The sequence below is a fragment of the Rattus norvegicus genome, chromosome 10, assembly GCF_036323735.1.
Source record: "Rattus norvegicus strain BN/NHsdMcwi chromosome 10, GRCr8, whole genome shotgun sequence".
Classification (NCBI taxonomy): domain Eukaryota; kingdom Metazoa; phylum Chordata; class Mammalia; order Rodentia; family Muridae; genus Rattus; species Rattus norvegicus.
Genome location: NC_086028.1, coordinates 34,428,955 through 34,456,450, shown reverse-complemented (window position 1 = coordinate 34,456,450; position 27,496 = coordinate 34,428,955). Strand labels below are relative to the sequence as shown.

The 27,496-nt window shown below is 52.8% G+C and overlaps 1 protein-coding gene across 1 annotated transcript in view; it reads right to left on the bottom strand.

Moving 5' to 3' along the window:
* Positions 1-572: 572 nt before the first annotated feature.
* Positions 573-27,496, bottom strand: part of Flt4 (Fms related receptor tyrosine kinase 4) — a 41,045-nt gene continuing 14,121 nt past the window's right edge. Inside the window, exons 2-30 of the mRNA NM_053652.2 lie at positions 26,516-26,612; positions 25,777-26,021; positions 25,421-25,533; positions 25,170-25,332; positions 24,837-24,976; positions 24,393-24,561; positions 24,005-24,122; positions 21,087-21,241; positions 20,831-20,993; positions 19,546-19,672; positions 18,432-18,540; positions 17,280-17,642; positions 16,823-16,969; positions 16,597-16,728; positions 16,353-16,459; positions 15,913-16,048; positions 15,323-15,427; positions 14,878-14,991; positions 14,590-14,678; positions 14,309-14,459; positions 13,795-13,889; positions 13,275-13,397; positions 11,633-11,744; positions 9,869-9,968; positions 8,701-8,806; positions 7,814-7,962; positions 6,361-6,481; positions 4,312-4,397; positions 573-1,037 (exon numbers count right to left, since the gene is read on the bottom strand). Coding sequence (NP_446104.2) covers positions 839-1,037; positions 4,312-4,397; positions 6,361-6,481; positions 7,814-7,962; positions 8,701-8,806; positions 9,869-9,968; positions 11,633-11,744; positions 13,275-13,397; positions 13,795-13,889; positions 14,309-14,459; positions 14,590-14,678; positions 14,878-14,991; positions 15,323-15,427; positions 15,913-16,048; positions 16,353-16,459; positions 16,597-16,728; positions 16,823-16,969; positions 17,280-17,642; positions 18,432-18,540; positions 19,546-19,672; positions 20,831-20,993; positions 21,087-21,241; positions 24,005-24,122; positions 24,393-24,561; positions 24,837-24,976; positions 25,170-25,332; positions 25,421-25,533; positions 25,777-26,021; positions 26,516-26,612 — 4,034 coding nt within the window. The 3' untranslated portion in view covers positions 573-838. The remainder of the gene's footprint in view (positions 1,038-4,311; positions 4,398-6,360; positions 6,482-7,813; positions 7,963-8,700; positions 8,807-9,868; positions 9,969-11,632; positions 11,745-13,274; positions 13,398-13,794; positions 13,890-14,308; positions 14,460-14,589; positions 14,679-14,877; positions 14,992-15,322; positions 15,428-15,912; positions 16,049-16,352; positions 16,460-16,596; positions 16,729-16,822; positions 16,970-17,279; positions 17,643-18,431; positions 18,541-19,545; positions 19,673-20,830; positions 20,994-21,086; positions 21,242-24,004; positions 24,123-24,392; positions 24,562-24,836; positions 24,977-25,169; positions 25,333-25,420; positions 25,534-25,776; positions 26,022-26,515; positions 26,613-27,496) is intronic.

Genomic DNA, 27,496 nt, shown 5'->3' with positions numbered 1-27,496 from the left:
TCTTAGGCTCTAGGCCAGGCGGGTGGAGCCTGGGGGCCTTCAAAAGAGAGTGGGGAGAGAGCTGTGGTGACTGGCATGCTATGCCCACCCTTCAGTTGCTGGGGACTCCTATTCAGAAGGGCTGTCTCTAGGCTTCTTTTCCAGATGACTTTTTGATGAGTAAATTCTTTACAGCTGTGCCCAATCATCTACTAAAAAACGGTTCTTCTCAACACTCAGGGGCAGAGGCGTGGCCTCACTGTGATTAGTCATTGTGTACAAACAGCTACCGAGAGCTAGATAGTTGCTCAGAGGACTCCTCCTCCATTCCTCCTTCGAGATAGAAATATCTTTCTTCGGCCCTCCAGGGCCAGGAGAAGGAAGCAGGAAGACAGTTGGAAGTGGGGGACTGTGTGTGGAGGGCCAGGACATGGTGGCTCTGGGTTAACTCTTCCTTGATTCATCCTGTAACTCTCAGACATATGTATTCCTTCCGAGAATCCTGTCACCCACCAGGGCGATGACAACAGGTGCTGAAGAAGGACTCTCTGCCAGAGTCCTTATTCCAGGGCCAGCTTCTAAGAAGGCTGAGCTACAAGGGAATTGAATGCGAGGGTGAGGGTGACTGCCCAGTGATATCGAGTTCAAGGGAGCCCTCGTGTCTGAGTTTGACTCTTCCTGGATAGGGAGGCTGTAAGGGGCAGGGGGTAGGGGTGGGACACAAAACACCTCCGGGCTGGAACTAGAGGAGTTGACTTCCCAGCCTGGGCCTCCAGCCTTGCCCTGCTAGGGATGTCTCTCCAGCCCAGCCGTCGTAGCTGGGTTGCAGCCAGGGGCAGGAGGCCTTGCCGCGTGTTCCTTAGTAGTTGCTGTCTGCGAAGAAGGTGGAGCCAGCAGACGGGCAGCAGTCACCTTCTGTACACGGCTGGGAGACCTCCCCATACTCGTTGTTGTAAAACACCTTGCCTCCTTGTGCCCCCTGGGTGGGCCGTCGCCGCCTCCCCTGGAGGTCCGGGTGTCCTCTGGAAATATCCATGTGCTGGCCAGGATCTTTACGGCTGCCAAGACAGGGAGCATGGTGTTAATGAGTAAAGTGAGCGGGCCCTGGGTCAGGGTCCGCCTGGAATCACCAGACACAAGCAGAGCATGGTGCATGCGCAGAGGCTTCAAGACGAACACAGATTTGACATCAGTCGCACCGCAGACCGATCTGACTTGACGGGGGCAATTTTCCTTTCTAAAGCCTGGACCCAGGGCTGTGGAAATGACCAACATCATCCCCGCAATCCTACTTCTTTAGGCCAAGTGAAGCTACTTGCCCCAGGGCAGGTGAATCCGATTCATCTCCTGATGGGTTTTAGGAAAACCATTGCAGAGAATAGCGCCCTCTGCTGCCACTTACTTTGAGGTGCAGGGTTCTTAATGAAAAGTCCTGTTTGTCTTGGAAAGTTTGATACTTGCTACCTTAGGATTCTTACTTTCTCACCACTTTCTTCTTACCTCACCACAAAGCATCTAAGGCGTAGCACATTTGCATGCAGCCTTTCTGCTCACTGCCCATTCGGAAGCAGTTGGCTCCCCAGACAGCTACCTTGCCCAGCTCAACAAATGGCATCTCTGTAGCTCAAGCCAACGACGTGGCTGTGGTCCCTGACTGCCCTCAGCCTTCATCTCCAGTCCATCCAGAGGCTTTCCATTCTACTGAAAAACGTCCCCACTGGCGTCTGTCTACCCTCAGGCCCCTCCTCCAGGGTAAGGCTCCCTGTGGACTCATAGGTAATCCTCCTGGCCTATATCTCTACATCCCCTCTCACTTGTCTCTCTGGGAGGTGTTCAGAGAGATCCTTTAGTTAGATGTGACATCATGGCCTCCTCTTCCACTCCCTCCAAGGGTCCTCCATCACTTTTGGGATGAGCATCTAGCTTTGGGGCTGGGGAATGACTCAATAGAGAAGATGCTTGCTGTGCAGGTATGAGGACCAGAGTTTGGATCCACAGAATGTGTATAAAAGCAAAAGCCAGGCAGCTGTGGCGGCCAGGCTGCAATTTCAGTGCTCCTGAAGGCAGAGACGGGAAGCCTGGGGCCAGCCAGGTAGCTGGACTGACTGAATTGGCAAGCTCTGGATTCAGCAAGAAACATCCCCTCAGTAAGTGTAGTAGAGAGGTCAAGTAAGACACCTCCTGTCAACTCTGGCTCTCATGTGCATTCACGCATGTGTGCACCTGAATACACACATATACACGTAAATGCATGTACACACACGCACAGGAAACATATGCATGCATACCATATACAGTAAAAAAACAAAAACAAAAAAAACCCCCTAGCTTCTTACTAGAGCCTATAAGGGCTTGCAGGCTCCAGCCCTTGCCTGCTCCTGATCATCCACCCTATCTCTTATTTCCTTTAAGGTTTTTATAAAATGATTTATTGATTTTCATAGCATATCAAAAAACCCAATACTGGTTTTTCATCACTAGTAACTTTTTCTTTTTCACATTTATACATTTGTTTGCTTAGTGTGCACGCACGAGGAGGGGGAGGAGAGGAGAAGAGGGGGAGAGGGAGAAGGGGAGGGAGAGGGGGAGGGAGAGAGGGGGAGGGAGAGGGAGAGGGAGAGGTGGATTTTAGAGGACAACTTGTAGTTTTCTCCTTCCATGTGGGTCTTGAGGACAGAACTCAGGTTCTCAGGCATGATAGCAAGTGCTTTTATCTACTAAGCCATCTCCTGTCCCCAGAATATTTATTTTTTAAAACCAAATAGTTTACTCTTCTAGGTCAATCTACTTAGGTACACTTAATTTTCTTAATTAAAAACTTTAAATGTGTGTGTATGCGTGTGCGTGTTTAATGTGCATAGATATGTATGTGTGTGTGTGTGTGTGTGTGTGTGTGTCTGTCTGTCTTCAGAGGTCAGAAGAGGGCATTAGAACCTCTGGAGCTGGAGTTATCAGAAGTTATGAGCTGCCAGTTGTGGATGTGGGAAGAGAGCTCAGGTCTTTTGGAAAAACAGTACGTACTCTGAACTGCTGAGGTGTCTGTCTAGCCCCTAGGCATACTTTTAATATGTAGACTCATGTCTTTTATTTATTTAAAAAGTGAAAGCTTGTTTTTGGCTTATGAGTTTAAGACAAGTATGACTTGACTCCCACTGCCCACATTTTCCTTAGGGGGCTCCAATTCTGCACGCCCCCCTCCCCGGGACTCTTATCTCTTTATTTGGATCAGTTTCATTTTCTTGGTTCCTTTCATTTCAATTAGTCATCTGACCACTTAGACTGTTCCTGGAGTGTCCTGGTCTTCATTTTCGAGAGGCCTTATCTCCACTTTCTCTCGTGTTACTATCATTTTATATCTTCATGTTGCCCACTTGTATTTCGAGTCACTGAATTTCTGATTCTCGGTGCAGTGCTTGTTTCTCTATATACTTTATTATTCCTGGCTTACTGTGCTTAACGCCATCTCTTAACATGCAGTTATTTTTATTTGATGTGTACGAGTGTTTTGCTTGCATGTATGTATGTACTATGTGTGTGTATGTCTGTCTGTCTCTGTCTGTCTCTCTGTCTCTGTCTCTGTGTCTGTCTGTGTCTGTCTGTCTCTGTCTGTCTGTCTCTGTCTCTGTCTCTCTCTCTGTGTGTCTGTCTGTCTCTGTCTGTCTGTCTGTCTCTGTCTCTGTGTGTGTGTCTGTCTGTCTCTGTCTGTATGTCTGTCTGTCTCTGTCTCTGTCTGTCTGTCTCTCTCTGTGTGTGTCTGTCTGTCTCTCTCTGTGTGTCTGTCTGTCTCTGTCTGTTTCTGTCTCTGTCTCTGTGTGTGTGTGTCTGTCTGTCTCTGTCTGTCTCTGTCTGTCTGTCTCTGTCTGTCTGTTTCTGTCTCTGTCTCTCTGTCTCTGTGTATGTGTGTCTGTTTGTCTCTGTCTGTCTGTCTGTCTCTCTCTGTGTGTGTCTGTCTCTGTCTGTCTGTCTCTGTCTCTGTGTCTGTCAGGGTGTCTCTGTCTGTCTGTCTCTGTCTGTCTGTCTCTGTCTGTCTCTGTCTGTCTCTGTCTCTTTCTCTCTGTGTCTGTCTCTGTCTGTCTGTCTGTCTGTCTCTCTCTCTCTGTGAAGTGTCCATAGAGACCAGAAGAGGGCATCTGATACTCTGGACCTTGAGTTACAAATGAGTGGAGCAGTGGTTTGTGTCTCTGAGACACTACTCACTTTGACCACACAAATATAGGAAGGCACAAAGTCTTTTGTGTAAGGAGTTCTGGGCACCGCCAAGCCCCAGCGGCTTCAGTAGCTCCCGCTTAGGACCCTCCCTAGGGTGACATGCCCACTGTCAGAGGCCCTTACCTGAAGCTGCCTTCTTGTCTATGCCTGCTTTCTATCTGCTCAAACTCTTCTGAGGCCAGCACCATCCCGCTGTCTGTTTGGTTATCCTGTTGGGAGAGAACCAGCCAAGCCTGTGGACAGCAGGCAGGGCAGCTGCGTCCCAGCCTGGTCAGGTGTCAAAAGACCTGGGCCTTGCTGTCCCCATGGGAGCCCAGTTAGGTGAGTTGTTTCTAGTCCAGCAGAAATGTAGAGAGGGCCACATGTCTGATATGAAGGGGAAAAACTATGGCCTGAGTGGTGAGGGCCGGAAGGGGAGGAGCTGTGTCTGGCCCATGACAGGAGTACAATGGGCACGTACTCATTCTGAGTCCCCTAAGAGGCAGAACTGGAATCTCAGAGCTGTTCCAAAAGGCCTTCAATGGGTCCTGGAGACATGAGCTTAGGTATCTAGGGATGCTCAAGGGTCCCTCCCTGATGACCTCATCAGCCATCTTCCTTGGGCCATAGCTCACTGACTGGGTCCAGGATCCATGGCCCCTTCTAGATGGACTTAGGTCTGAAACTATAGCCATTGGTCATCAAAGCCTGATCAGGCCTAGGGGCTCAGTCTCTTCACTCACAGACGGGCTCGCTTGCCGAGCCTCCCCAAGCTTCACTCCACCCTCAGGTGAGTGGGTCCCTGCAACCTTCCTGGTCGCCATACCCCAACTGCTTTCAGTGACACCTGTATGCTCTGGGTTAGCACTGTCAGCCCCCACTTCCAGGGGCATCTGTGGCCCAGGCTGACTGATGCCCTGCTCTCTCTCTCTCTCTCCCTCTCCCCCTCTCTCTCCCTGTCCCTCTCCTCCTCTCTCTCCCTGTCCCTCTCCCTCTCTCTCTCTCTCCCCCTCCCTCTCCCTCTCTCCCTCTCCCTCCCTCTCTCCCCCTCCCTCTCCCTCTCTCCCTCTCTCTCCCCCTCCCTCTCCCTCTCTCCCTCTCCTTCTCTCCCTCTCTCCCTCTCTCTCCCAACGTTCATATACATGCCTATATACAAATACAGATGCATGGCACAGTGTGCGTAGAGGTCGGAGAACAACTTGAGGCAGTCAGCTATCTCCTTCTGCCATGTGGGTTCTGAGGAATGAACTAAGGTTGCAAGCTTATCTACTGAGCTGGCTCACTGGTGGCTCTGGGCACCCTGCCCCCTTTAAAAAGCATCGTTTCAGCTGGGTGGTGGTGGCGGTGGCAGGCAGTGCCATGCCTTCAACCCCAGTCCTTGAGAGGCAGAAGACAAATGGATCTCTGTGAGTTCTAGGATAGCCAGGGCTACACAGGAACCCTGTCTCAAACAACAGCAACAATGACAACCAAAACCCCCAACTAAACAAAACAACAACCAAACCAAACCACCACCACCAACACCAACAAAACCATGGTCTCTGTACAGCTCTGTACAGGTGTGAGAATGGCCAGCAGCTGAGAGAGGGGAGCTTTGAATGACCACCAAGATGCAAAAGAACTTGAGGTGCTCCCCGGATTCAATATTTTCAAGGATTTCCTGCAGGAGACAGATGCCTTCATGCCCATGTCTCATGGCTTGACATGCAATAGGCAGGCGACTGCCAGCCTAGGTGCCATAAACCAGAGGACGGAACAGGAGGATGTGGTGTGTGTGTGCAGTGGGGTTTTATTCAGCCCCAGAGAAGCCCTCAGGGGATGGAAGGCGCTGGAGGATTGCTACATTAACTGAAATGAACAGGAAGACTCGTATGGCATGTTCTCTCATGAGGGAGCTAAAAAAAAAAAAAATGACTGACCTGGAAGAACAGCCATTAATTGAGGTTGGTTGGGAAGAGGGAGAGGAGGTAGATAAAGGGAGGCTGGGTTAGTGCACCCCAGATGAATGTCTTGAAATACTGCATCCATTAATACGTCCAATTTACACAGTGATAAAAATTAAACAGAATGTTTTAGAAGTCTTGTTGGCTTCTCTGTTGCTTGTGCTGGGAATACCTGATACTGTCCCCCACTTCTGAGCCTTCCTTGGCCCCATCTCAGCTGCACATCCCTCCTCCCCTCTCCTTCCCTTACCACAGAGGCTTTGTAGGTTGTAGGGGTCATGGGCAATTCTTCAAACGTCTTCATCCTGGAGGAACCTGGAGCCTTAGTCCCCCTGACCAGGCGCCCAGGAAAGGACACACAGTTGTAATATCTGTGGGGAGGACACAGAAGGTTTCGATGAATTCAGAACCTCCCCCTGCTTCCCAGACTGTTTTTCTCCTGGCTGAGAAAGGCCTTCCGGTGAGAGACAGAGTGGGGCTTGGGTCCAAGGTTTGGACTGGTCCTCAGACCCCAACTTGGTATCCATTACACAGCTCAGCTGACCTCGGCATGTCCCCCCCCCGCCCTTTCCTGTGTTGCACTGTCAACCCCAGGCTGAGTGTGGCTGGAGCTGAGGCAGGTATGGCTTTCTTTTCAGGGTAGTCATCCTCCTGTTATTAACCACTGACTGGCCTGCCCACCTATGCCTGAGTGTGCACAGGTGTCAGTGTGCACGGTTTGTGCACAGGTTGTTGGGTGCATGGGAGCAGCAGTCTGGTAAGGCCCAGCATGCTCTTCTGTCCTCAGGCATGTCCCTGCCCTGAGCACACAGGACAGGAGCCCCAGAGCCCCAGCCTCTCTGTCATGCTTGTGGGAACATGGATGGTACAACATATTAGAGGCATTAACTATCAATGCTAAGAAAGGTTGGGTCCAAAGTTCTACAAACAGGCTGTTTCACTCCTGAATATGGCGAATCAAATGTGTATGTGGCCTGCACTGCTCTTAGGCCTCACCATGGTCCTGGGGATATGCTGTGGAGTTGAAATAGCAATTGCACCCTGGGAGCATTCTTGGCCCAAACAGAGTCTACTTTACTTTGCGTCTCCAAAGAGAGAGTGCCTAAGGTGGGTGCTCACTTGAAAGTGGGGAGCAGAGAGAACTGGGGAAGGCCTGTTGCTGTGGTTTAAATTTGACTAGAATGTGTCTCCAAGGTCCATGTGCCGGAAGCTTCATCCCCCATGTGGGGGCACTGAGGTGGGGCCTAGTGCATGGGAACATCTTTCAGAAAGGACTAATGAGGGTCTCTTGGGACCCTGAGATGTTATGAGAGAAGTGGTAAGGGCCTCTGGCTTCCTCCGTCTTCCTCTGGCTTCCCCTGGCTTCCTTTGGCTTCCCCTGGCTTCTGTTCTCACTACATGATTTATTCTTTATGAATTTCTGTTATCCTGATGCCATCTGCCAGGAAACTCTCCTCAGAGATAAGCGAATGATGGTACCACGGTTTTGAATCTTCATTGATGTGAACTTAATGAACCTCTTTTCTTGCTAAAGTACCCAGCCCCAGGTGTTTTGTTACAGCAATGGATTGAAATGCTCATGGGAAGAGACCTCTCAAGACACTGCAAGTTGCTTTTCCTTAAGGACTCATAAAATATCCCATCTCCAAGTCCCCGCCACCATTAGACCCGTTCCCAGACAGACCTGGGGAAGGGAGACTGACCTGGCTGCCAGGCTGTGGCAATGCATGCTGGGTGGACTGCTCTCAGCGTCAGCCTCCGTGATATGTAGAGCTGTGGTGGATGCCTGCATGAAGCCATCCTCCTCTGAGCTCTGAGAACTGTGCAGGGCCATGCATTCCTCCTCCTCCTCCTGGAAGGAATGGGAGACATTTCCAGGATCAGTGGCTACCCCAAGCCCACCAGTAGTCTTAATGCTACCCGAGACTTCTGTGGTCCTGACCTCTGCCATAGGGTCAGGTTGGGTTGTGTGTGTGATTGTGTGAATAAGTGGGGCCATGCTGGGCCCTAGCACACTTTAATGCTCACAGCAGGCCAAGCATGGAGTTTGCTAAGTGCCTGCTGAGCTAGCCTTGTTTAGTCCCCCAACAGCCAGGTGGGACAGGATGCAGGATGGGTCTCAGTTGGACAAACGTCCTCAATTGAGGTTCTAGAGCACGAAGTACCAGTCACAAGCTGCTACTTTTAGGACGTACCTCTGGGAAGGGAGACGCAGAGGATATACAAGTTCAGTGTCTTGGTGCTCAGCGTGTGCTAGGAGGTAAAGGGATGTAGTACCATCATGTCTGGTACAGCATTGCCCTGCAGGCTCAGTGTGAACCAGCCTAGGGCTCCTTGTGGACAAAGATGACCTCTGACTATCAGTAAGGCAGCTAGAGTAGGTGCTGGCAGTATTTGCCCAGCTTCATGTTGACTGTGGCAGTGGGAGGATAGGCCTATGGACCTGGGGCCCAGAGATGCGTGACCTTTCCTGATAGGTGTAGCTGACAGGTGACCAGGGCTTAGAGGAGTTTGGAAAGACAGACAAGGTAGGGACCCCGGATAAGGCCATGGGTTGGTTGTATTAGGACCAGACAAAGATGGGGCTCACCTGCCAGCCTCCACCCTGAAGCAGGTCCCCCAGGATCTCCACTAGGTCAGAGAAAGCAGGCCTCGCTTTAGGGTCTCCAGACCAGCAACTCTGCATGATGTGGCGTCTGTGGGATGCAGATGGCTGTTGACCTGTGCACTGTGACCCTCCCACCAGCTGACCCCATCACTCCGGCATCTCCTGGATCTCTATGGCAGTTGGGATAGTCAGTGTGTCCTCCTAAGGTTCAGGTGATGGGAGCTTGAACCCAGAGTGGTTGACCACTATCGTGGTGATGGGCCTTTCAGAGACGGTGCCCACTGCAGGGTCATGGGGTCTATGAATGGATTAATGCTGGACTCCAGGGGTAGGGTCTCCAGAGAGCAGGCGGTTGTCTATAATTCCCTCGATTCCTATCTCACTATGTGATCTGTCCCTCTCATGGGCTCCCAGCATGATGTCATCTGCCATATTGCAATGTACACAGGAGGCCCTCACCACAGCTGAGTGATGGAGAGGGACGTCTGCTCTCAAACTCTAAGAACTGAGCTAAACAAACACTCCTTTCCCGGATAAAGTGTCCTGTGTCCAGTATGTTATAGGACTCAGACTTCTGTCCCTCGTACTTGTTCTGTTGGCCCTACTTCAGATTTAGCACTGGCTGTCCCCTGCCTGTCTCTCATCATCCTCTAGCTGTCCCTCAAGTGTCACCTCAATATCCTCTCTTCCCCTGGTTACCTGACTTTCTAGTGCTTATCAGGTGCCCCCAGGGTGTCTGTTCCATCTCATTATGTAACTACCACCTGTGTGTCTCCTCTAGGGCAGGGGCCTGGTCTGCTTTATGGGCTCTGGACTTCCAGAGGATGGCACAGCAGTGAGGTCCAGGATTGGGGGTATGTTAGTGGATGAATGGATGGGATCACTGTTGGAGTAAGACAGTGCCTATTACCTGTGTTATACCCAGGTGCTGTCTCCTGGGCTCAAATTCCATCTTCTGCCTCACAATTCATGATCCCCTCTTCCGTTGTGTGTCCCCGTGCCTGCCCCGAGGCCCTCCTCCATGCATGCAGACTTCTCTTTCTGCTTTCCACCTCATGATCTGCACAGACCCTCTCCACTACCCGTTACTGCACAGTTCTTTCCCGGTGCCTGGCCCCCAACAACTGAGTGGCCAGTCAGGAGGACTCACATGGCAGGAGTGGCCAGTTCTGGGGCCCTCATTCGTGTGCCGTCTTTCAGCCGCTGGCAGAATTCCTCATTGATCTGTACCCCAGGGTATGGAGAGGCCCCTGACAGAAGAAAGGTGGTGGGGTGGGTGGGGAGCAGTTTGCCCTTTGTTCAGCCCAGCCTGTCTTGTTCCTTCCTCTCTTGTACATTGCTACCGGAGTTAGTATGATGTCTCTACCCAGGGGCTGATCTAGCTCCCTCCCCCATTCTAACTCTTCATCTAATTGAAAGAGGCTGCATGGGGCTGGAGAGATGTCTCAGCCGTTACGAGCACTTGCTGTGCAAATCATGAGGACCAGAATTCTGATCCCAAGACTCGTGTAACCCCAGATTCAAGCAGGGCAGAGGTAGGAGAAACACTGATGATTGTCGGCTTCTAGAATAGCCAAGAAGGGGAGGAAGAGACGGCTCAGTGGTTAAGAGCACTCGCTGCTCTTCTGAAGGTTCTGAGTTCAATTCCCAGCACCCACATGGCAACTCACACCTGCCTGATGCGGTCTTCTGGTGTTTACATGTACATGCAAAGTACCCATACACATAAAATACATAGATAAATCATAAATCAATTTTAGAATAGCCAAGAAAATGCCACGTAGGGTTCTGGTAGGGTGCCGCTCACAGCCACATAGAGTGCATTTGTGGGACTAGTTGCTGAGATGGGCGCTCAGCCTCACAGAACCTGTTCAATAAAGTCCTTCTGCATCTCCTACTCACAGTGGTCTACTTCCGACTTATGAGGACCACTGCCCTGGTGTCCCTGGGCTCCTCATGGGCCACCTGCACTACCGCGCCTCTCTATTATTTATTTGTGGATTGTTGCTAGAGATTAATTCCCCCATGCATGCTAAGCCCACTGAGCTGCACTCGAACCCCTCTTCATGTGGCCCAGCTCCTTCCCAGTCCCCGTGGCTCACCCAGCAGCCCAAGGACCCCTGTACTATCTAGAATCTTTCTTCTGTTTTCAGTAACTGTTTATCATGGCTGCTGTTTGGTGACATTTATGTTTTTGTTCATTGTCTTCTACCCTTCACGGGGTCAATTTCCATGTGGGCTTTGTGTAAGCAGGAGTGACCGAATGAGAAAGCCCCCTCCCCCAAAGCATTCATGTATCGGAATGCTTGGTGACCAGGAATGGACATATTTGGAAGGATTAGGAGGTGTGGCCTTGCTGGAAGGTGTGTTACTGGGGGTACCCTTTGAGGGTTCAAAAGCCCACACCAGATTCCAGACTCTTTCTCTGCTGTCTGAGGATCAGGATGTAGCTCTTGGCTACTTCTCCAGTGTCATGCCTACTTTTGTGCTGCCACCTTCTTTGCTATGTTCCCTGCCATGACGGTAATGGACTAACCATCTAAACCTGTAAGCAAGCCCCACATTAAATGCCTTTCTTCATAAGAACTGCCTTGGCCTTGATGTCTCGTCACAGCAACGGAGCAGTGACAAAGACGCTGAATGAATACTGAACTTTCTTTGGGACCCATGGTGAGTGAAGAGCCTGCCCTGCTCAGTCTCAAAGTACTGCCAAGAGAGCCCCTTTGGGAGGCAAGGTTCTCTGGATAGCTGGGCCAGGCTGGGCAGAAGGTGAGTGGGTGGGCTTTCTGCGACCCACTGCCTGCCTCAGAAGGCTCTGGGCTAATAGATCCGTGTACAGCTACAGTTGTGTGATCAACCTCTGGAGACAAGTGCCCCCTCTTCTCTCCTGGATGGGCACCATGCTCTTACTCACCCAGTGAGAAAATCTCCCACAGCAGCACTCCGAAGGACCACACATCACTCTGCGTGGTGTACACCTTATCGAAGATGCTCTCGGGGGCCATCCATTTCAGAGGCAGTCGGGCCTGGGTGGGCGGAAAGAGATGTGTCTCGTGGTGGAAGACAGAGGGCTAAGGTCAGACACCAGGATACCCACAATCCTAGGTTCCTTCTGTGAAGATTGGGTCTTTCCTGGAATAGTCCTGGGTGCCCAGATCTCTCTCCCTATCCTGCTCCCTCTCTTCCTCCCTCTCCCCTTCCCCCTCTCTTCCCTCCTTCCTTCCCTCTACCCTTTTCTCCCCCTCCCTCCCACTTTTATCTTTTCCTTTCTCCCGCTTCCCTACCCCCTTTGCTTTTTACTCTCTGTCCCCTCTTTTATGTCTCTCTACCCCTTTTTCCTCCCTTCTCTTCTCCTCTTTCTCCTCTTTGCTTCTCTTCATCCTCTCTTAAGCTCTTAATCGTGCTTCCCTCCATCAGTCTCCCTCCACCTTATTGCTTTATCTGAGAGTCCTTCCAGACTGGCCTCTGCCTCCAACCCAGTGTTCCCAGCCCTTTTCTTGGACTCTTATGGAGGGGGGCATGCACACCTGCCCCTACCTGCATTTGCCTCCCAGACCTAGGAGTCAGCATGAAGGACAACAGCTTTCCATAGGGTGGCCACTCTAGGCCAAGTGGTCATTACATCGCCCTGGGCGCACTTTGATTATTTTCTCTCTCCAGCCATCTTCCTTCCTCTCCCTGGCACAAGCCCTTACTGAGCTCTGGTCAATCATGCAAGTGCCCTTCTATGAGCCCTCTGAACAGCCCTGACACTGTCAGTGGAGGATTACCTAGAATAGGCTAACTGAGATGGGAAGACCCAGCCTAATGTGGGCTGTCCTACTCCATGTATCCCAAGCTGAACAGAAGGGGAAAAAGAAGAGAGAGAAGCCAGGCAGACAATGAGAAATGGAAGCCAAGCTGAGCTGAGTAGAAGCACTCATCTCCATCTCCTTCCTGACTGACACCCTGTGTGATGGTTTGTATATGCTCGGCCCAGCGAGTGGCACTATTAGGAAGTGTAGCCTTGTTGGAGTAGGTGTGTCACTGTGGGTGTGGGCTTTAATACCCTTGTCCTAGCTGCCTGGAAGTCAGTATTCTGCCAGCAACCTCCAGATGAAAATGTAGACCTTTCAGCTCCTCCTGCACCATGCCTGCCTGGACACTGCCATGTTCCTGATTTGATGATAACGGACTGAACCTCTGAACCTGTAAGCCAGCCCCCAGTCAAATGTTGTCCTTATATGCGTTGCCTTGGTCATGGTGTCTGCTCAGAGCAGTAAACCCTAACTCAGACACCCTATGAGCTGCACCCTCCTGTTATGGGCACTATGCCATCTATGCTATGGTGTACTCTGTATGTTGATTCAGTCTGGTCTTTCATCACAGCAATAAGACATGTAATCGGCACACTTGCTGAGCTCTTAAGAACAGTGGGTCCCCTGGCAGCTGGGCATGTGTCCTGGCAGGCCAGAGGTTCCTGTCACCTTGAGCCAGTGCTGCCCAGAGGACAGTTGGCCTGTGGTCTCACTTTCCCCGTCCATCCCAGTCCCCTGCACCGCATAGCCTGCACTCACGCTGCCCTTTCGGACATAGTCAGGGTCTTTGTAGATGTCCCGAGCGAGGCCAAAGTCACAGATCTTCACTATGTCACTTTCTGACAGTAAAATGTTCCGAGCAGCCAGGTCTCTGTGAATGCACTGGGGCGGAGGGAGGGAGGGAGTAGTAATGAGTTTAGTTTCAACCCCCCCAGGGTGACATTAGCCTAGAGCTCTGAGGTTCCTTAGAATATACCCTCCTATGCCTCCTGCATCTTGCTCATTCGGAGAGAGATTAGTAGATTAATGGAGGAGGACATAGGAAATTGAAGACAGTGCCGCGAGTTAGGGACCCAGCCAGGGTAATTCGATGGCCACTGCTTAGTGTGGAGATGTGAGGCAGGGAATTCCTCACTTTGGGCTGGGCTTCTTCCAAAATAGGACAAATTTGAATCGGTACTAAGGCCACTGTAAAATAAAAGTATGACTGGGCGTATCTATGGCAAGGGATGTGTATCCTTCTCCTCTGAAAAGGACCTGGTAGGGTCAAGGGACCTACCTTGCGGGAAGCCAGGAACTCCATTCCCAGGGCCACTTGGAAACTGTAGCAGACAAGGTCCTCCATGGTCAGCGGGCTCAACCACAGGTCCTCAGCTGCGCAGAAGGAGGGAAGCTCAGGAGGCGTCTCTGTTAGAGTTCATCTTCTGTCTCAGCTCCAAATTTTAACATTTGTGAACCCAGCCCTGACCACAGCTTTCCTGGCCAGGCCCCTGAAACTCCAGACACTATGCGCCCTCGTTATACCTGTCACCCTTATGCTCCCCGGGGCACCCACTTTTGCATCTGCTGTCTGTCTCTGTACCCCCTCTCTGACCCAATCTGCAATCCATTGCTGTTTATCCTGTGATACCCGAGATAAATTTCATTTCCTGCCCCTGGGATGTCTTTCTCTTCTGAAGCAGAGTGCGTTACCATTCTCTCATAGAAGCCCTGGCACCGAGGGCGCAGGCTACGTTATCCCTGGGTAAAGCGAATAGAGAGACTTTACTGGCAAGTGGAAGCCATTCTCTTACCTTCTTGGACAAATGGGGCTCGCCGTGCACTTCCTTTGCCCATCAGGAACCTTGTAAACAGGGCTCTGTCGGTGCTTCCAAGTCTCCTCCTATCAGCCTTGGCGCCTTCTACCATCGCGCGGAAGCGCCTGCGTTGCTCGGGAGACTTCTCCTGCCAAAGCAAAGTGAGGAGCTGGCCCAGGGTGGCTACCTTAGAAGCATCTTAGATCTTCATCCCAGCCAACCTGGAGTCCACCCGTTCTTTAACTGGACTCCTGCAACAGGCTGGGGTACCCACTTACTGCGTAGGGGTCGAACGTCTCCCGCTTGACACGCAAGAAGTTGGAGAGGTTGCCGTATTTGCAAAACTCCACGATCACCATGAGAGGGCCTAGGGCACCACAGAGCTGAAGTTAGGCACTCAATGATGCCAGCTGCGTATAGGCAAGGCGCCCCCGCTTGGTCTATCCTTCCTGCTCTCAGCTAGGCTCCAATGCAGGTCCCCAGTATCCACATGGCTCCTCCCACCCGTAGTGAGAGTGCCAATGCCCACTGCCCAGTCCTTTCCTCTGGTCATCTCATTTCCATACCATTGGGCTTGGTGCACGCCCCTAGGAGGTTGACCACATTGAGGTGGTTACCGATGTGAATTAGGATCTTGAGCTCGGACATCAGGGCACGGTGTTCGCTGGCAGTAGCGCCCTCTGGAGGAGACAGAGAGGCATAGCACAATGCCAAATCAGCCCTGGTATTTTTCCCAATCTGCTCAAGCCTCCTGAGACACTGATTTAGCAAAGGCATGCTTAAACCCTGTGCTGGGAATACAGGCTGCGCTGAGTCTCTAGCGCGTGCTGCTAACCCTGCAGAGGCAGAGGGTTCGGGTAGAGGTTTGGGTCTGATTTCCTAATCCCTTCTGTTCAACCTTGGTGGGGATTGTATCTCTGAGTGTTTCCCTTCTTGCTCTTGCGTCAGGCTCACGCAGAGCTCATGACCCTCCCCTAGCTGCACAGCGCCTTCTACCCGTGAGCCCCATACCTTTCAGCATCTTCACCGCCACGGTATCACAGCTGCTGCCTTTATTGATGCCAAAGGCTGAGGCTTCCACCACCTTCCCAAAAGCCCCATGGCCTAGGACTCTCCCTGTGGAAGCAGGGGGCCAGTTCCAGGTGAGCTGTACGGGGTTTGGGGAGTGAGGGTGGACAAAAGGTGGACAGCAGGGGTGACCTGTCCCAAGAGCTTGGGGCAGGAGGAAAATGGAAGGCTCTTCTGCCAAACAGGAAGGGGATAGGGAGTGGAGTCTTAGAGAGGGAAAGCTGGAGAACACAGAGGAGAGGCAGACAGGAAGACCCCCGCATCCTCTTCAGGCAGGTGGGACAGGTCCACCCTGCTCAGAGCAGCAGGAAATGACCTCGGGGGCCTGGGAACTGGGAGCCCTGGCTGTGGTTCTGGGGACTCTGACCCAGCTGGAATGGGTCAGGCCAGGTGGAGACCAGGAGGGCCATCCTGGCACAAGCTCTGAGAATGGAAGGATCTCTGTTACTTCAGCCTGCCTGACCCTGTGGCAGCTGAAGCTGTCTCTGCCAGGCAGTGAGTGCTGGGTGGGGCAAGCTGGGTGCTGGCCTCACCGAGGTGCAACCTTTCCCTGGGGAACTCCCACTGGCTGACGTCATAGGACAGGTATTCACACTGCTCCTCCAAAGGCACCTCCCCGGGGTCCATGATGATGGACAGGTAGCCCGTCTTGATGTCTGCATGGGCAGGCTGGGGGTGGAGGTGGAGACAACTCATTGATTTGGACAGATCACTGTGGCTTGGACATATTTTGCCTAGGACAAATGGCCCTTGCTTCTGGGTTGTCAGTCAAGGAGGGGGTGGGGACAGGCCAACAGACAACTTCTGCTCCACTTGGAGCCAAACATGGGAGAATAGGAGAATTCTTAGGGCAGGAAGCTGATAAGTGAATCACGATGGGAATCTTAAGGGTTTCCCGGGTTGAAAAGGGAATGGGGACACAGGAATGTCGATTCAGCACTGGAGAGGACCTCTGTGCAGGGAGCACCCTCACCCTTTTCATGTTACAGAAGATGAGCAGGAGGAGGACCCAGAAGAAGACTGCGATGACGCCAGTGCCAATGAGTATCACAATCTCCATGCTGCCTTTATCTTCCGAGCCTGGGCGGGTACATGAGAGGGAAAATGTAGCCAACAGGAAGTGTCCCTCGTGCTTGAGAACTACTGTACTAAACGGCCACAGGAAAGCACCAATTGGGTGTGTGAGGTGGGTTGAACAGAGCCAGGCAGGGACACACCTTCTACGGCCACGCTGGCGGAGGAGTTTACGCAGCCCTTGGCATTGCACACACTGCACAGGTAACGACCCGCGTCCTCCTCGCGCACGCGTTGGATGCTCAGCCTCTGATTGGAGTCTGCCAGGTCGATTCCTGCAAGAGGTAGAATGAAGGCTCCAGTACAGGTTGGTATAGGGATATCGGACTTGCAGACCTCTGATCTATCACCTAAGGCAACCTTCCTTACCCGACTCTTTCTCCAGGAGCCTTTCATCTTTGTACCACACAATACTGGGCACATGTGCTCCGGCTACCGGACATCGCATCTCCAGGGAGTCACTCACGTTCACCAGGAGGTCGGTCAAGTTCTGCGTGAGCCGAGGAGCTTCCAGGGCTGGGGCAGGGGTAGAGAAGAAACTAAATGAAGGCGCAGAAACCAAGAGGGTACCTCGGGATGGGGCAGTGAGGGGCTTTAAGTAGGGATAGGAGTAGTGGTGGGTGCAAGGGTGAGACGGGTGACGTGGCGATGAAGGATCAGGGACTGAGCATGCGAAGGACTTCTACGGCTAAACTGGGCCTCAGGGGGTGCTTCTGAAGACCCAGGCTTGGGATTCAACCACCCAGGGCTGTGCTGGACTGGGTGCAAGGCTACAAAGGCTGAGAAACCTGGCCCCGCCCTCTCCGGCTTGCCACGCCCATCTCACCCTGTACGGACAGGTATTTCTTGTGGCAGTGCTTGTCTTGGTTGCGCCTATCTTGCACCTCACACACGTAGTCACCCTCGTCCTCGGGCGCCACTCGGGGGATATTCAAGCTGAGGGTGGCGTGGCGGGCCCCAGGCTCCGCCTCCTCTAGGTTGGCCTCTAGGGGCGTGGCAAACAGGTGCACGTTCTTGCAGTCGAGCAGTAGTGGGTTCCCTTGAGCGTCGTGCAGCGTGGAGAGGTTGAGCCGGTACCAGCGCAGATGCTCATACGTGTAGTTGTCCGCCCGGCAGCTGAGGCGCACGGACTGGCCTTCTAAGGGATCCTCGGATGGCTCTGATTCGATACTGAAGCCGTCAGGGATGGCTAAGAAGGGGAGAGGAACCCGAGTGACACTGTCTCCATGTTTACTGCCGCGCAGTGTGGGTCTCCCTCTCCACCACTCAGTTCTTAATCAAGGGTGTACATAGCGTGTAGCCAGGTTTTCACGTTGTCTATTATCCACCCCCCTCTCCTGTTTCTTCCTCTCCCTGATCTAAGGAGCCAACACGTCTTGGAAGCTAGTCTCATCCCCGGGCTTTAGGCTCCTCCTGTATTGCTAGCTTTCACATACTCCTAGTTATGCCACAAACAGGGAACTGTCCATACACTTCCTGCAGCCCAGGTCCTGGAGCTCTTATCACCAGACCGAGGGGGGGGGGTCCTTGTTCTCTTTAGCTACTGACCACACCCTGACCCTGGCGTTTCCTTGCAATGATTTAATTAGCTTTTGCCAGCGCCATTCTCACGATTTCCACCTGCTCCTTCAGGTGACGTCATCCATAGTCCTGGACCCAGTAGGTGTCTCCTCCTGTGACACCTGGCTTTCTAGAGGTCACTAACCCATTTGGAAATCGGAGTAAATGATTGGAATTTCTCTCCACTGCAACATGCCCACAGGAACCACAGGAACCACAGGACTCTAGAGAATGGGTGTCAGTCTATAGGCTAAGAATCCTTAAATGTATCTCTTCCACTTTATGTTTAGGTGATGAGGCGGTGGTAGCTCCACGGGCTGAATGCTCCCATGGTCACCAGAAACCCAGTGAGCTCATTGCTGGAACCCAGGCCTGCCTAGGTGAGGTGGTACTCTCTGGGGACAGTCCGGTTACTCACTGGTCACATAGAAGTAGATGAGCCGCTCGTCCTGGCCCACTTTGTTGAAGACCACGCATTTGTACATGGCTGACACATTGGCATCCTGAATCACCAGCTTGCTCACCGTCTACCCAGAACAGAAGCATAAGGCGCCATTGTATACCTGGACCCTCCTCCTCTCCAGAGAGGCTATTGTGCTCACCAGTAAGGGGGAAACGGAGGTTTGTGCTGGCAGTGACCGAAGTCTACAGACTGTCCAGAGCAACGAGGCAAGGCCTTTGGCAGTAGAGAGGCAGCACCCAGGAAAAGCCAAGAAACAATGTGTAGACAGCTGGCCTAGGTAGTGGCTGGGGCTGGAAAGTGCCCATAGGCAGGACCAGGGGGACTTATCTGTGCCATGTTGAAGGGTCAGAAGCCAGTTTGGCAACTGGGCCTGTCTAAGCAAGGGTTAAAAGTCAGACTGTAATGAGTCACACCAGGGCCAGCTACTTCTGAATTGTGGCTTAAGGTCAGTGGCTGGTCACTGTTCAAGGTCTCTGTGATGTGCCCACGTCAGTCTGAAGGCGTATAACACTTCTTCAAGGTCCAGGGGAGTGGAGGAGGTGTATGTATGTGTACAGAGGTATCCCAAGATTCTAGAGAAATCCTGCTCTCAGGGACTAGCAAGTTTGAAGAATCGGGGAGGAGAGAGGTCCACAGGCCTTGCCTATCATCCAAAGACCCCCCCACCCCCATCCCAAGCTGGGCACTTCCTGGCCGGGCCTGGAACAGGAAGAGGCTCTGGAGGTGTGTAGGAAAACAGGAAGTGACTGTAGGAAGTGGGTGCCTTTGTTCAGTCCCCCTCCCCCTCCTGGTCAGCGGCTCACCAGCCTTCTATGGAGACCGGGTCAGCCCCCAGCCCCATCCCCTCCAAGCCTTGGGGCTTGCAGGCAGCTGGGTTCTCCTGGCTCTCAGCTTCCTTGTCTGAGAAGGCCTGGCTCGCAGGCAGGCAGGGGAGCTGAGATCCAGAGAGGGCAGGAAAGTCACCTGCCTGTCAGCTGTGGTTCTCTGAGCCCTGCAGGCAGGTAGAAACTCAATACCAGCAAGAGGCAGCTTGGCTGGACCTGGGTTTTCCTCTCCATATGACCCGTACCTTGTTCTTGCCCTCCACAGACTCGGTCCAGGTGTCCAGGCTCTCGATGGGGTTCACAGCGTCCTGAGTGGTCACCTCCTTCCAGTCTCGGCACTGTGGCATGCCATCCCGCGGCTGCCGCCTCCGGCTGCCAGGTGAAGAGGGACAAGGGTAGGTCAGGAATAAGGAAGGGAAGGCCTAGGCAGGGGCTGGGGGTTACACCTTGTTATTCTCAGACATCGTCTCACACCACAGTGGGTAAGGGACACCCCTCAGGCCTGGGAACAAGGACAATGAGGGCCCAGAACATTGTTGCAGCCCTACAATCCTTCCTTCACACAGACACTGTTCTGTCCTATGTCTGCCATGTGTCCTGCCTGCAGAGTCCACGCTGGATGTCCTCACCGAACTTCCAGGAGGACCATAAGTCATCACTCTGCCCCATGAACCCCATCCCAGTAGCGTTTCCCTCTCTTTTCTCCTGGGTATACTCAGTGCTTCAGTTCAGTCTTCTGCTGGCCTGGAGCTAGACAAGATCTTGTCTGCCCCTCTCTGAAGAGTGGGGAGGGGCTATCCCAAGACTTGGTCATTTGGCCTAGAGCATAAGAGTACTAGAAGGGTAAACTAGGAGATACCACTGTGAGCTGCATGTGTTTCACAAGAATCCCTTAAGAGCCTTGAATGCTTCAGGCTGTCTCAGGCTTACAGGCTACTTCTCCTGAGCCTCCTCACTGATGGCTCTGGATCCACAACCCCTAGGCCAGCAGGTGGGGCTAGACTGCTTTCCTGCCTGGGTTCCTGGGCTCTGTTCATCCCCTAGCACGTGAACACAGAATCTTTGACTGAAGGACAAACCTGTCACTCTGCTGCTTGAATGCCCTCCACCAGGTTCCCTGATGCCTTCGGACTTCCTGCTCATGGGAGACTTTCCCTCTCCCCTGTTCCCTGTGTGTCTAATTTGTCTCTATCTAAAATGTCCTTCCAGGTTCTTCTGTCTTTTTTTTTTTTTTCTTCCTGGCTTTGGTTCACTATGTAGCCAAGGATGATCTTCAGTTCCTGATACCTTGCCTCTACCTCCCAAGTGTCGGCACATGCCGCCACACCTACCCAGCCCCACCAGTCATTTTGACATTGAGCTGGGTGCAGGGAGCATGTCTCATCTGGGCAAGACTGTGTTGCTTACACCTTGAGCTTGGGAAATTTATCTCCCTTCTCTGGTCCTGTCTCCTCACCTATAAAGAGATGCCATGATTGAGCTAAGCTCTTGTGTGGAGGGGAGAAGGGGGTGTGGTGGGGACATACTCACAGACTGCGCTGGGCAAATGTCTTACAGGGTGTCCAGGGCCTCCAGTGCCACTGAACACTGAGAGGTTGGGGTACCCCATAGGTGGTGCAGGTGAGGGTCTGGCGGCTGTGGCGGGAGTAGATGCTGGGTGAAGAAGCTTCCTTTTCATGGATGTGGGGCGGCACTGTGGCAAAAAGCAAACAGTCAGTCAGCTGGCTCCCACCGCCACCCTCCAGCCCCCAGGACCCATCCCTTCTCCCATCCTTCCGGGCTATACCATTCACCACCAGCTCCAGACTGATATTCTGCCTCAGACCGGCTGCAGAGTTCCACAGGGCGAGGGTGTAGACGCCTGCACTGGCCTCGGTCACCTCTTTGAGCACCAGAGCATGTGGATTGTGGCGCCCAGTCACTGCCTTTCTGTCCTTGTACCTGTTCGACAGGAACACATTTTGTTTGAGGATGTCATAATAAACTCTATATACCATATGCTAATTCAAAATCAAGACAGCAAGACAAATTAAAACCACAAATACCCAATGCTCAAGTCCCTTCTATAAAGTAGCCTCTCTATATACTGTAAATCATCTTGATATCTGATACTCATATATCATATTTCATAAAAGGCTGTGTTATTCACGTGCTCAGGGGTTATGATAAAACAAACAAACAAAAAAGGTCTAGATACATTTTAGAAGATATCCAAGGTTCACTGGCTTTGTGGCTGCAGACCGCACTAATATGAAGGTCACACATACTGCTGGAGGTGGGAAGAGAAGACCGTGTGGCCTCTCTTGATAGATCAGGCTAGAGCAAGAGGCCTCTCCTGTACTAGACCAAGAAGGGCAGCAGGAGTGTGGGATGGACAGAGTCCCTGGTCTGAGGAAAGATGGACTGGGCTGACTTATGTGGCCAGCTCAGCAGTGCCACTGACCTTCAGGACCATCCTGAGATCCGCAGTGGCACTTCTGGACCCACTCCTAAATCCTTTGACACCCCCTACCAGTTTCTGCTTAGGGCAGCCATTCCCTCTTCTGTGAAGTTAGCCTAGGGACTAGGAAATCAGTTTCCCAGTTCATCCATGAAGCTCTTCTACACCTGCTGGGAGGGCTTCAGCATCAGAGACTGATTCTGACACCCTCGATGGGCCCTGTCTGCTTCCTCACAGTGTATATGGATGAGGGGACGGCAGCGGCTGAGCACAGGGAGTGTTAATCGCCTGGTTCTCCAACAGCTGCCTCTGGAAGCTTCTGTGAGTTCTGCCGAGCCGAAGCCTTCACAGGGCTTCTGTCTTACTGTTACCCTAACTGGGATCCTCTTTCTGTAGATGACAACTTGCATGGCTCTCTCCTTCATGAGCTGGGGCTGGAGTATTGGCTCTTCAAAGAAGGTTGTCATCTGGCCCTGCCTGCCATGTTCCACTGCCTTCCTCCCTCTCTCCCTCCCCAGTCCCTCCCTCCCTCCTTCTCTGTCCCCTTTCTCTACCCCCACTCCTTTCTTCCTATCAAACCCAAGACCCATACTCCTGTCTGTCACACTGGGTTTTATATAAGAATTTGTCCTCTTGAGGACAGGGACAACTCACTGCTGTATCCTGTTTACATAATACCCTACTGGGCATGTGTAGTCACTCTAGGCCTCTGCTGTAAGTGTAAGCAAATGCCTTATACCCTAGACTGTTTCTGTAGCCTGAGTCCTGGGCTTTGTGGCCCCTGTCCTCCGGATAGGCTAAGCCATGATTCCGTGGCCCTGAAAAGGGACACATCTTAGGTTAAAAACTCCCCTAAGCCTCAGTGTCTTTATTTGACAACTGGAACAATGTACTTGCAGGAATTGCAAAGGCTCACTGAAATACTGCCTGCACGTTTCTGGGCACACTGGGCCAAAGCTCCGGCTTGGCTGTCTGTCCACTAGACCCTCATCCATTCATTGACTTAGAGTAACCCCAACACTGTACCACTTAAACAGTGGTTGCCTGTGAGACTGTGATGAACACATGTGCGCTGGGACAGCTGCACACTCCTGAGAGGAAAGTGTTAGCTGAGTGGGAGAGAAAAGTCAGAGAAGGCAGATTGTGGGAAACTGCTGAGAGCAGGCTCAGTCCTGCTGGCCTCGGAGGTCAGGGGACTCTGTGACTCGAAGAGTTGTATTTGTGCTAGCTTCATCAGGGTCTCTCGGACCTTCCCTCTAGGACTCTGATACTATGCCATGTGGTGCTATATGGCTCAAAGCTATGGCCTTAGATGGAGGATTTGGAGCCACAGGCTTGTAACTGGGACACCCTGAACCTTCCCAGGAACCAGCTTCCAGTCTATGGCCAGTGGGTCCTGGCTGAGGACCTTTGGCATCTCTGTTTGTCCCAGCACTGGAACCTTTTTTCCCAAGTGTGAGGCACCTCGAGCTTGGAAGGGCAGGGCTACTCTGGGTTGACAGGAAGAGACAAAACAGGAATTCCTGCCAGGGGACCTGGGGCTCAGGTGAGAATGCTTGTCCCTCTTCTGGACCGTTTCCTTATCCGTAGACGGAAGCTGCAGTAGGATTGCATCAAGTAGGTAGCTCAGAGTGTAAGGGAGGATTGAGGCTTTGTACTCGCTTAGGAGGATATAGAAGGTATATCTTGAGGGTCCCCTCTGTGCCCTGGGCATATCCTGCAGGGAAGGCCCAGCTCTCAGTTCTCCTACAGGCCTCTCACTACCATACAGCTCAGAGCCAGGCTCCCTAATAATTTATCAGTCTTATGATATCTCAGATTTGTGGGTCCTCAGAGAAGAACTCTTATAAGAAGGGAGCCCAGGGAAGTAGCCACTGCAGAGTAGGCTCTGAGTTTGCTCCTTGTGTGGAGGCCCAGCTGGCAGAGTCTTGGAGAGTCTGAGGTGATGTAAAAAGCGGGTATATAAAACCCCACACTGCCTATCACACCCCACATACCAGACTTGGTGTTTAAACATTTTGAGGTTTAGCTGCTCCCGGGCCAAGCTTCCTGTAGCTGAATAGGGCACTCATTCCCTTTAGGGACTCTATTTAGTGAGGGTCCCACCTGAGTTTCAAGTATGCAGGCCCTGATGGGCAGGACAGATCCTCTTTTGAGATTCAGGGCCACTGATGTGATGGGGAAGGATATTGTCCTTTTCCTTCTTTGGTCAGTGTTGTGTTAGGCCTGGCAGGGCAGCAAGGGGAGGGGGCCCAGGCTGTTACCATTGGAACTCCGGTGGGGGATAAGCTGCAAGCTTCACGGGCAGCTTCACCATCTCGTCACCGGCTGTGGCCTCCAGGACAGGTCCTTTGAGCCACTCGACACTGATGAAGGGCTTTTCTGCCAAACAGGAGGCATGAGTGTAAACTTGGGGCTGACTATCCCCCAGGCCTTCCCAGCCTCTCCCCCTGCAGACTGGAGCTTGCTGTCCAGCTGGTAGGAGCTGGGCAGGGCTTCCCCTCAGAGCCCTTCCTTCCTTTTGGCTGGCCCCACCTCTGCTCAGGTGCATCGTGACCTCTGACTCACACCGCCTATGTTCTCCAGGTTCCATGATACTGGACCCATCCCATCCCATGCCGGGCACAATGACCTCAGCCTCCCAGGTCATACCGTGCACAATGACCTCCGTGCTTTCCCGGAACCGCTGAATCCCATTGTTGGCCTCACACACATAGGGGCCCAGGTCGTGCTGGCTGACATTGTGGATGGTCAGGATGCTGGAGAGTTCCGTGTGGGTCTGCTGGGAACGCCGCTCAGGTACCCACTTAGCACGCTCTGCCTGCCGCACCCAGGGGAAGCCCAGGGTCAGCAGGCAGGCAAGGGCAGACCTAACCCAGCAAAGGCACACAACCCTGCCCAAACACAGGTAGCTCTGGATGCTGGGCTTCAGAGTTTGTTTTGGGATAGAAAACTTCCCCATCGATTCACTTGGGTTCCGGAGTCTGTATCTCCTCCCCCATAGAGGCACAGGTAGCATGAACACGGTGACTCCTAGGGGTGATACTGAGGACAGGGCTATGGGAATAAGGAACCTGGTAGAGCTGCCGATCTCACCTGCTTTCCTGGGTAATCCCAGTCGAAGGTGACACCAGAGTCGAACTCAGCCCATACTGTACAGTTCAAAACCAGCTTCTCTCCAACCAACAGCTCCAGTGACTTCTTGGGGTACAGCTGGATGTCATAGAGCTCATTGCCTGGTGACACACACAGTGTCACCTCCCACACTCCTCACAGGATAGTACACGCAGAGCAAGTGGGTGACAAGACCATCCGTGATACTAATAACCCCATGACTGGGAACTAGTAGGACAAGGCATTACAGTCTGCCCTGCTGCTCTTGGGGCACAGAGAGTGGTGCCTCAGTGAGATAGAACCAGCGCCCCCTACCTGTGATGTGCACGAGGAAGGGATTGGAAAGGAAGTCCTGGTCTCCCCAGGTGGTCTCGCACTGCAGGTACAGGGCGTCACGCAACAGTAGAGTGGGCACCCGCATGCCCCGGCGGTCGTCCCACAACACCTCCTGCCCATCAGGGTGCAGCACCGAACTTTGCTGGTGGGACATAGTGATGGTCAGCTACCTTTCCCAGGATGTGCAGGAGGGCGAGGTCCTGGGGTCAGGTGGGGGAAGAGAATAGTACCGAGCGCAGTGTGATGTTGAGCCCGGGAATGGACACCAAGCAGGGCACCCACATCGAGTCCTTCCTGTTGACCAGGAGCGTGTCAGGTTTGTTGATGAAAGGCTGTTCAAAGTCTGAGGGGTTGGAGTAGGGTTGGGTAAGGCAACAGCTCAGGGAGTCTCTGGCTAGGGCTGGGGGTGGGGGAAGTATAAGGGAGCCCCGTGTGTGGGTCAGGGTGGTGAAGTTCTAGCGTCCTGCTTCTGTGTGGAAACAGGGTAAGGCCCCGTACTCACTCCTGCCAGCTTGGCGTCAGCAGGGTGGAAGTGGGTGAAGGCCCCGGGTACTCCCTCCAGGACTCTGCCCAAGATAGGCCTCACCTCTTACAAACACATAGGTGCTGGCAGCTGTGGTGCCCTCAATCCGGGCCTTGATATACTTGTAGTAGCAGTAATAGCTGCCTGTGTTGTTGGCGTGAGTCTGGGCCAGCGACAGCACCTTGCAGTAGGGCCTAGCTTCTGTGCCTTCACAGTCTTGCACAACCTGCGTGTCCTCGCTGTCCTTCCCACCTGTGGTCAGTACCTCTTGGGCCCCTGGCCAGGTCCACTCGAGGGGGTGCTGCCCCCTAGCCGAGAATAGGAGAAGTCAGGATCTCTCCTACTCAAGTTTTACCTAAGGCCACACTCTCCAAGGAGCCTCCCTCAAGGGCTAAGAACTTCTTCACCCATGGTTATTTCATTCCAAGGAAGAGTAATCCAGGATTGGGGTACAGTCCCCAGATCCACTGCCCGAGCCCTTGACTCTCTGCCTGGTTCTTGGGGCTATGAATGGGCAGGTTGTAACATGGGCCTCAGTTAATAGCTGGTACTGTGAGGAGGCCCGGGGCTGGTGACAGGTGGCTGGGAATGGACGTAAGTGACTAGTAGAGGAGAAGGGAGGGCAAGGTGAGTTCAGGGTATCTGTCTGCACCTCTTCTGGGAGACCACACCCTAGGACTCCCACTCAGTGTCTAGGACTCTCTGTCCTGGGGAGGGGTGGCCTTCTGGTTCTTCAGCCAAGCACGTTTTGTCCTAGTTTTGGGCAGCCTTCATGAACCGCCAGGTGGGGAGGAGCCAGTACCTGCAGGATATGGATAGGCTGTCCCCGGTGTCAATGACATATGAATCCTCTGTGATGTTCAGAGTTGGAGGGGTCATGGAGTAGCCATTTGCCAGGCCTGAGATGAAAGACACGGTTACTAAGGAGCTATGCCATGGGGCCATGTGACAACTCCTGCACTGTCCAGGTACAGGCAGGCCTTCTGGGATGCTGCCTCAAGGCAGGGCCAGTCCAGTGGCTTTCAGTCTGCATAGTCTTGTTTCCCATCATGTTGCAGTTTGACTACAGCATCAACCCGAAGGTCCCACAACAACTATCGATCTCCACCATAAATTGTTCCTTGCTCTGGCCAAGGCCATCAGTCCCCACCACCACCCTATCGCTGCCCACAGACTGAGCCCAATCCCAACTGACCATGACTGCTTGCCTGACCTCTGACCCTAAGAAAGCTGAGCTGCCGGCAGGAAGCAGGAAGGGGAGGAGCCTCCAGGTTTACTCCTATGGGATGGGGGTAGTGGGGGGCAGGGGAAATGATTTAGAATGTGGAGTCCCCAGAGCTCTGCCTGAGATTCTGAATCCCACATTTACACCCGATGCTTACGATGGCTTCATATCTTAGGCCTGTACTCTACCTTACCCTGTCGTAGGTCCCTGACGGTTCCTTTCTTCACAGTTTCTAGGCTTTGCAAATTTCTTTTCTCTCTGCCCAACTGTCTGAGCCTCCTTTGGGTTCTGCCTGCCTAGGTCTCTTCCACACCCTCAGGCCTTTTCATGGTGCCTCTCTGCTTTAGCTGGGGAACTCACCTTCAGCCTCCCATGACTAGGCTGATTAGATGAAGGCCTTCTTCAGAGCTCTGTGGCTCACATCATTCTGTACCTACCCTCCATTTCCCAGTAGGGCGGGTGCATATACATAGGTGTATCTGCATGCGTGCACAAGGGCAAACACAGTGTGCAGACACACATGCCTTTGAGTCATGGGTGCTGCTTTAACTGTGTGTA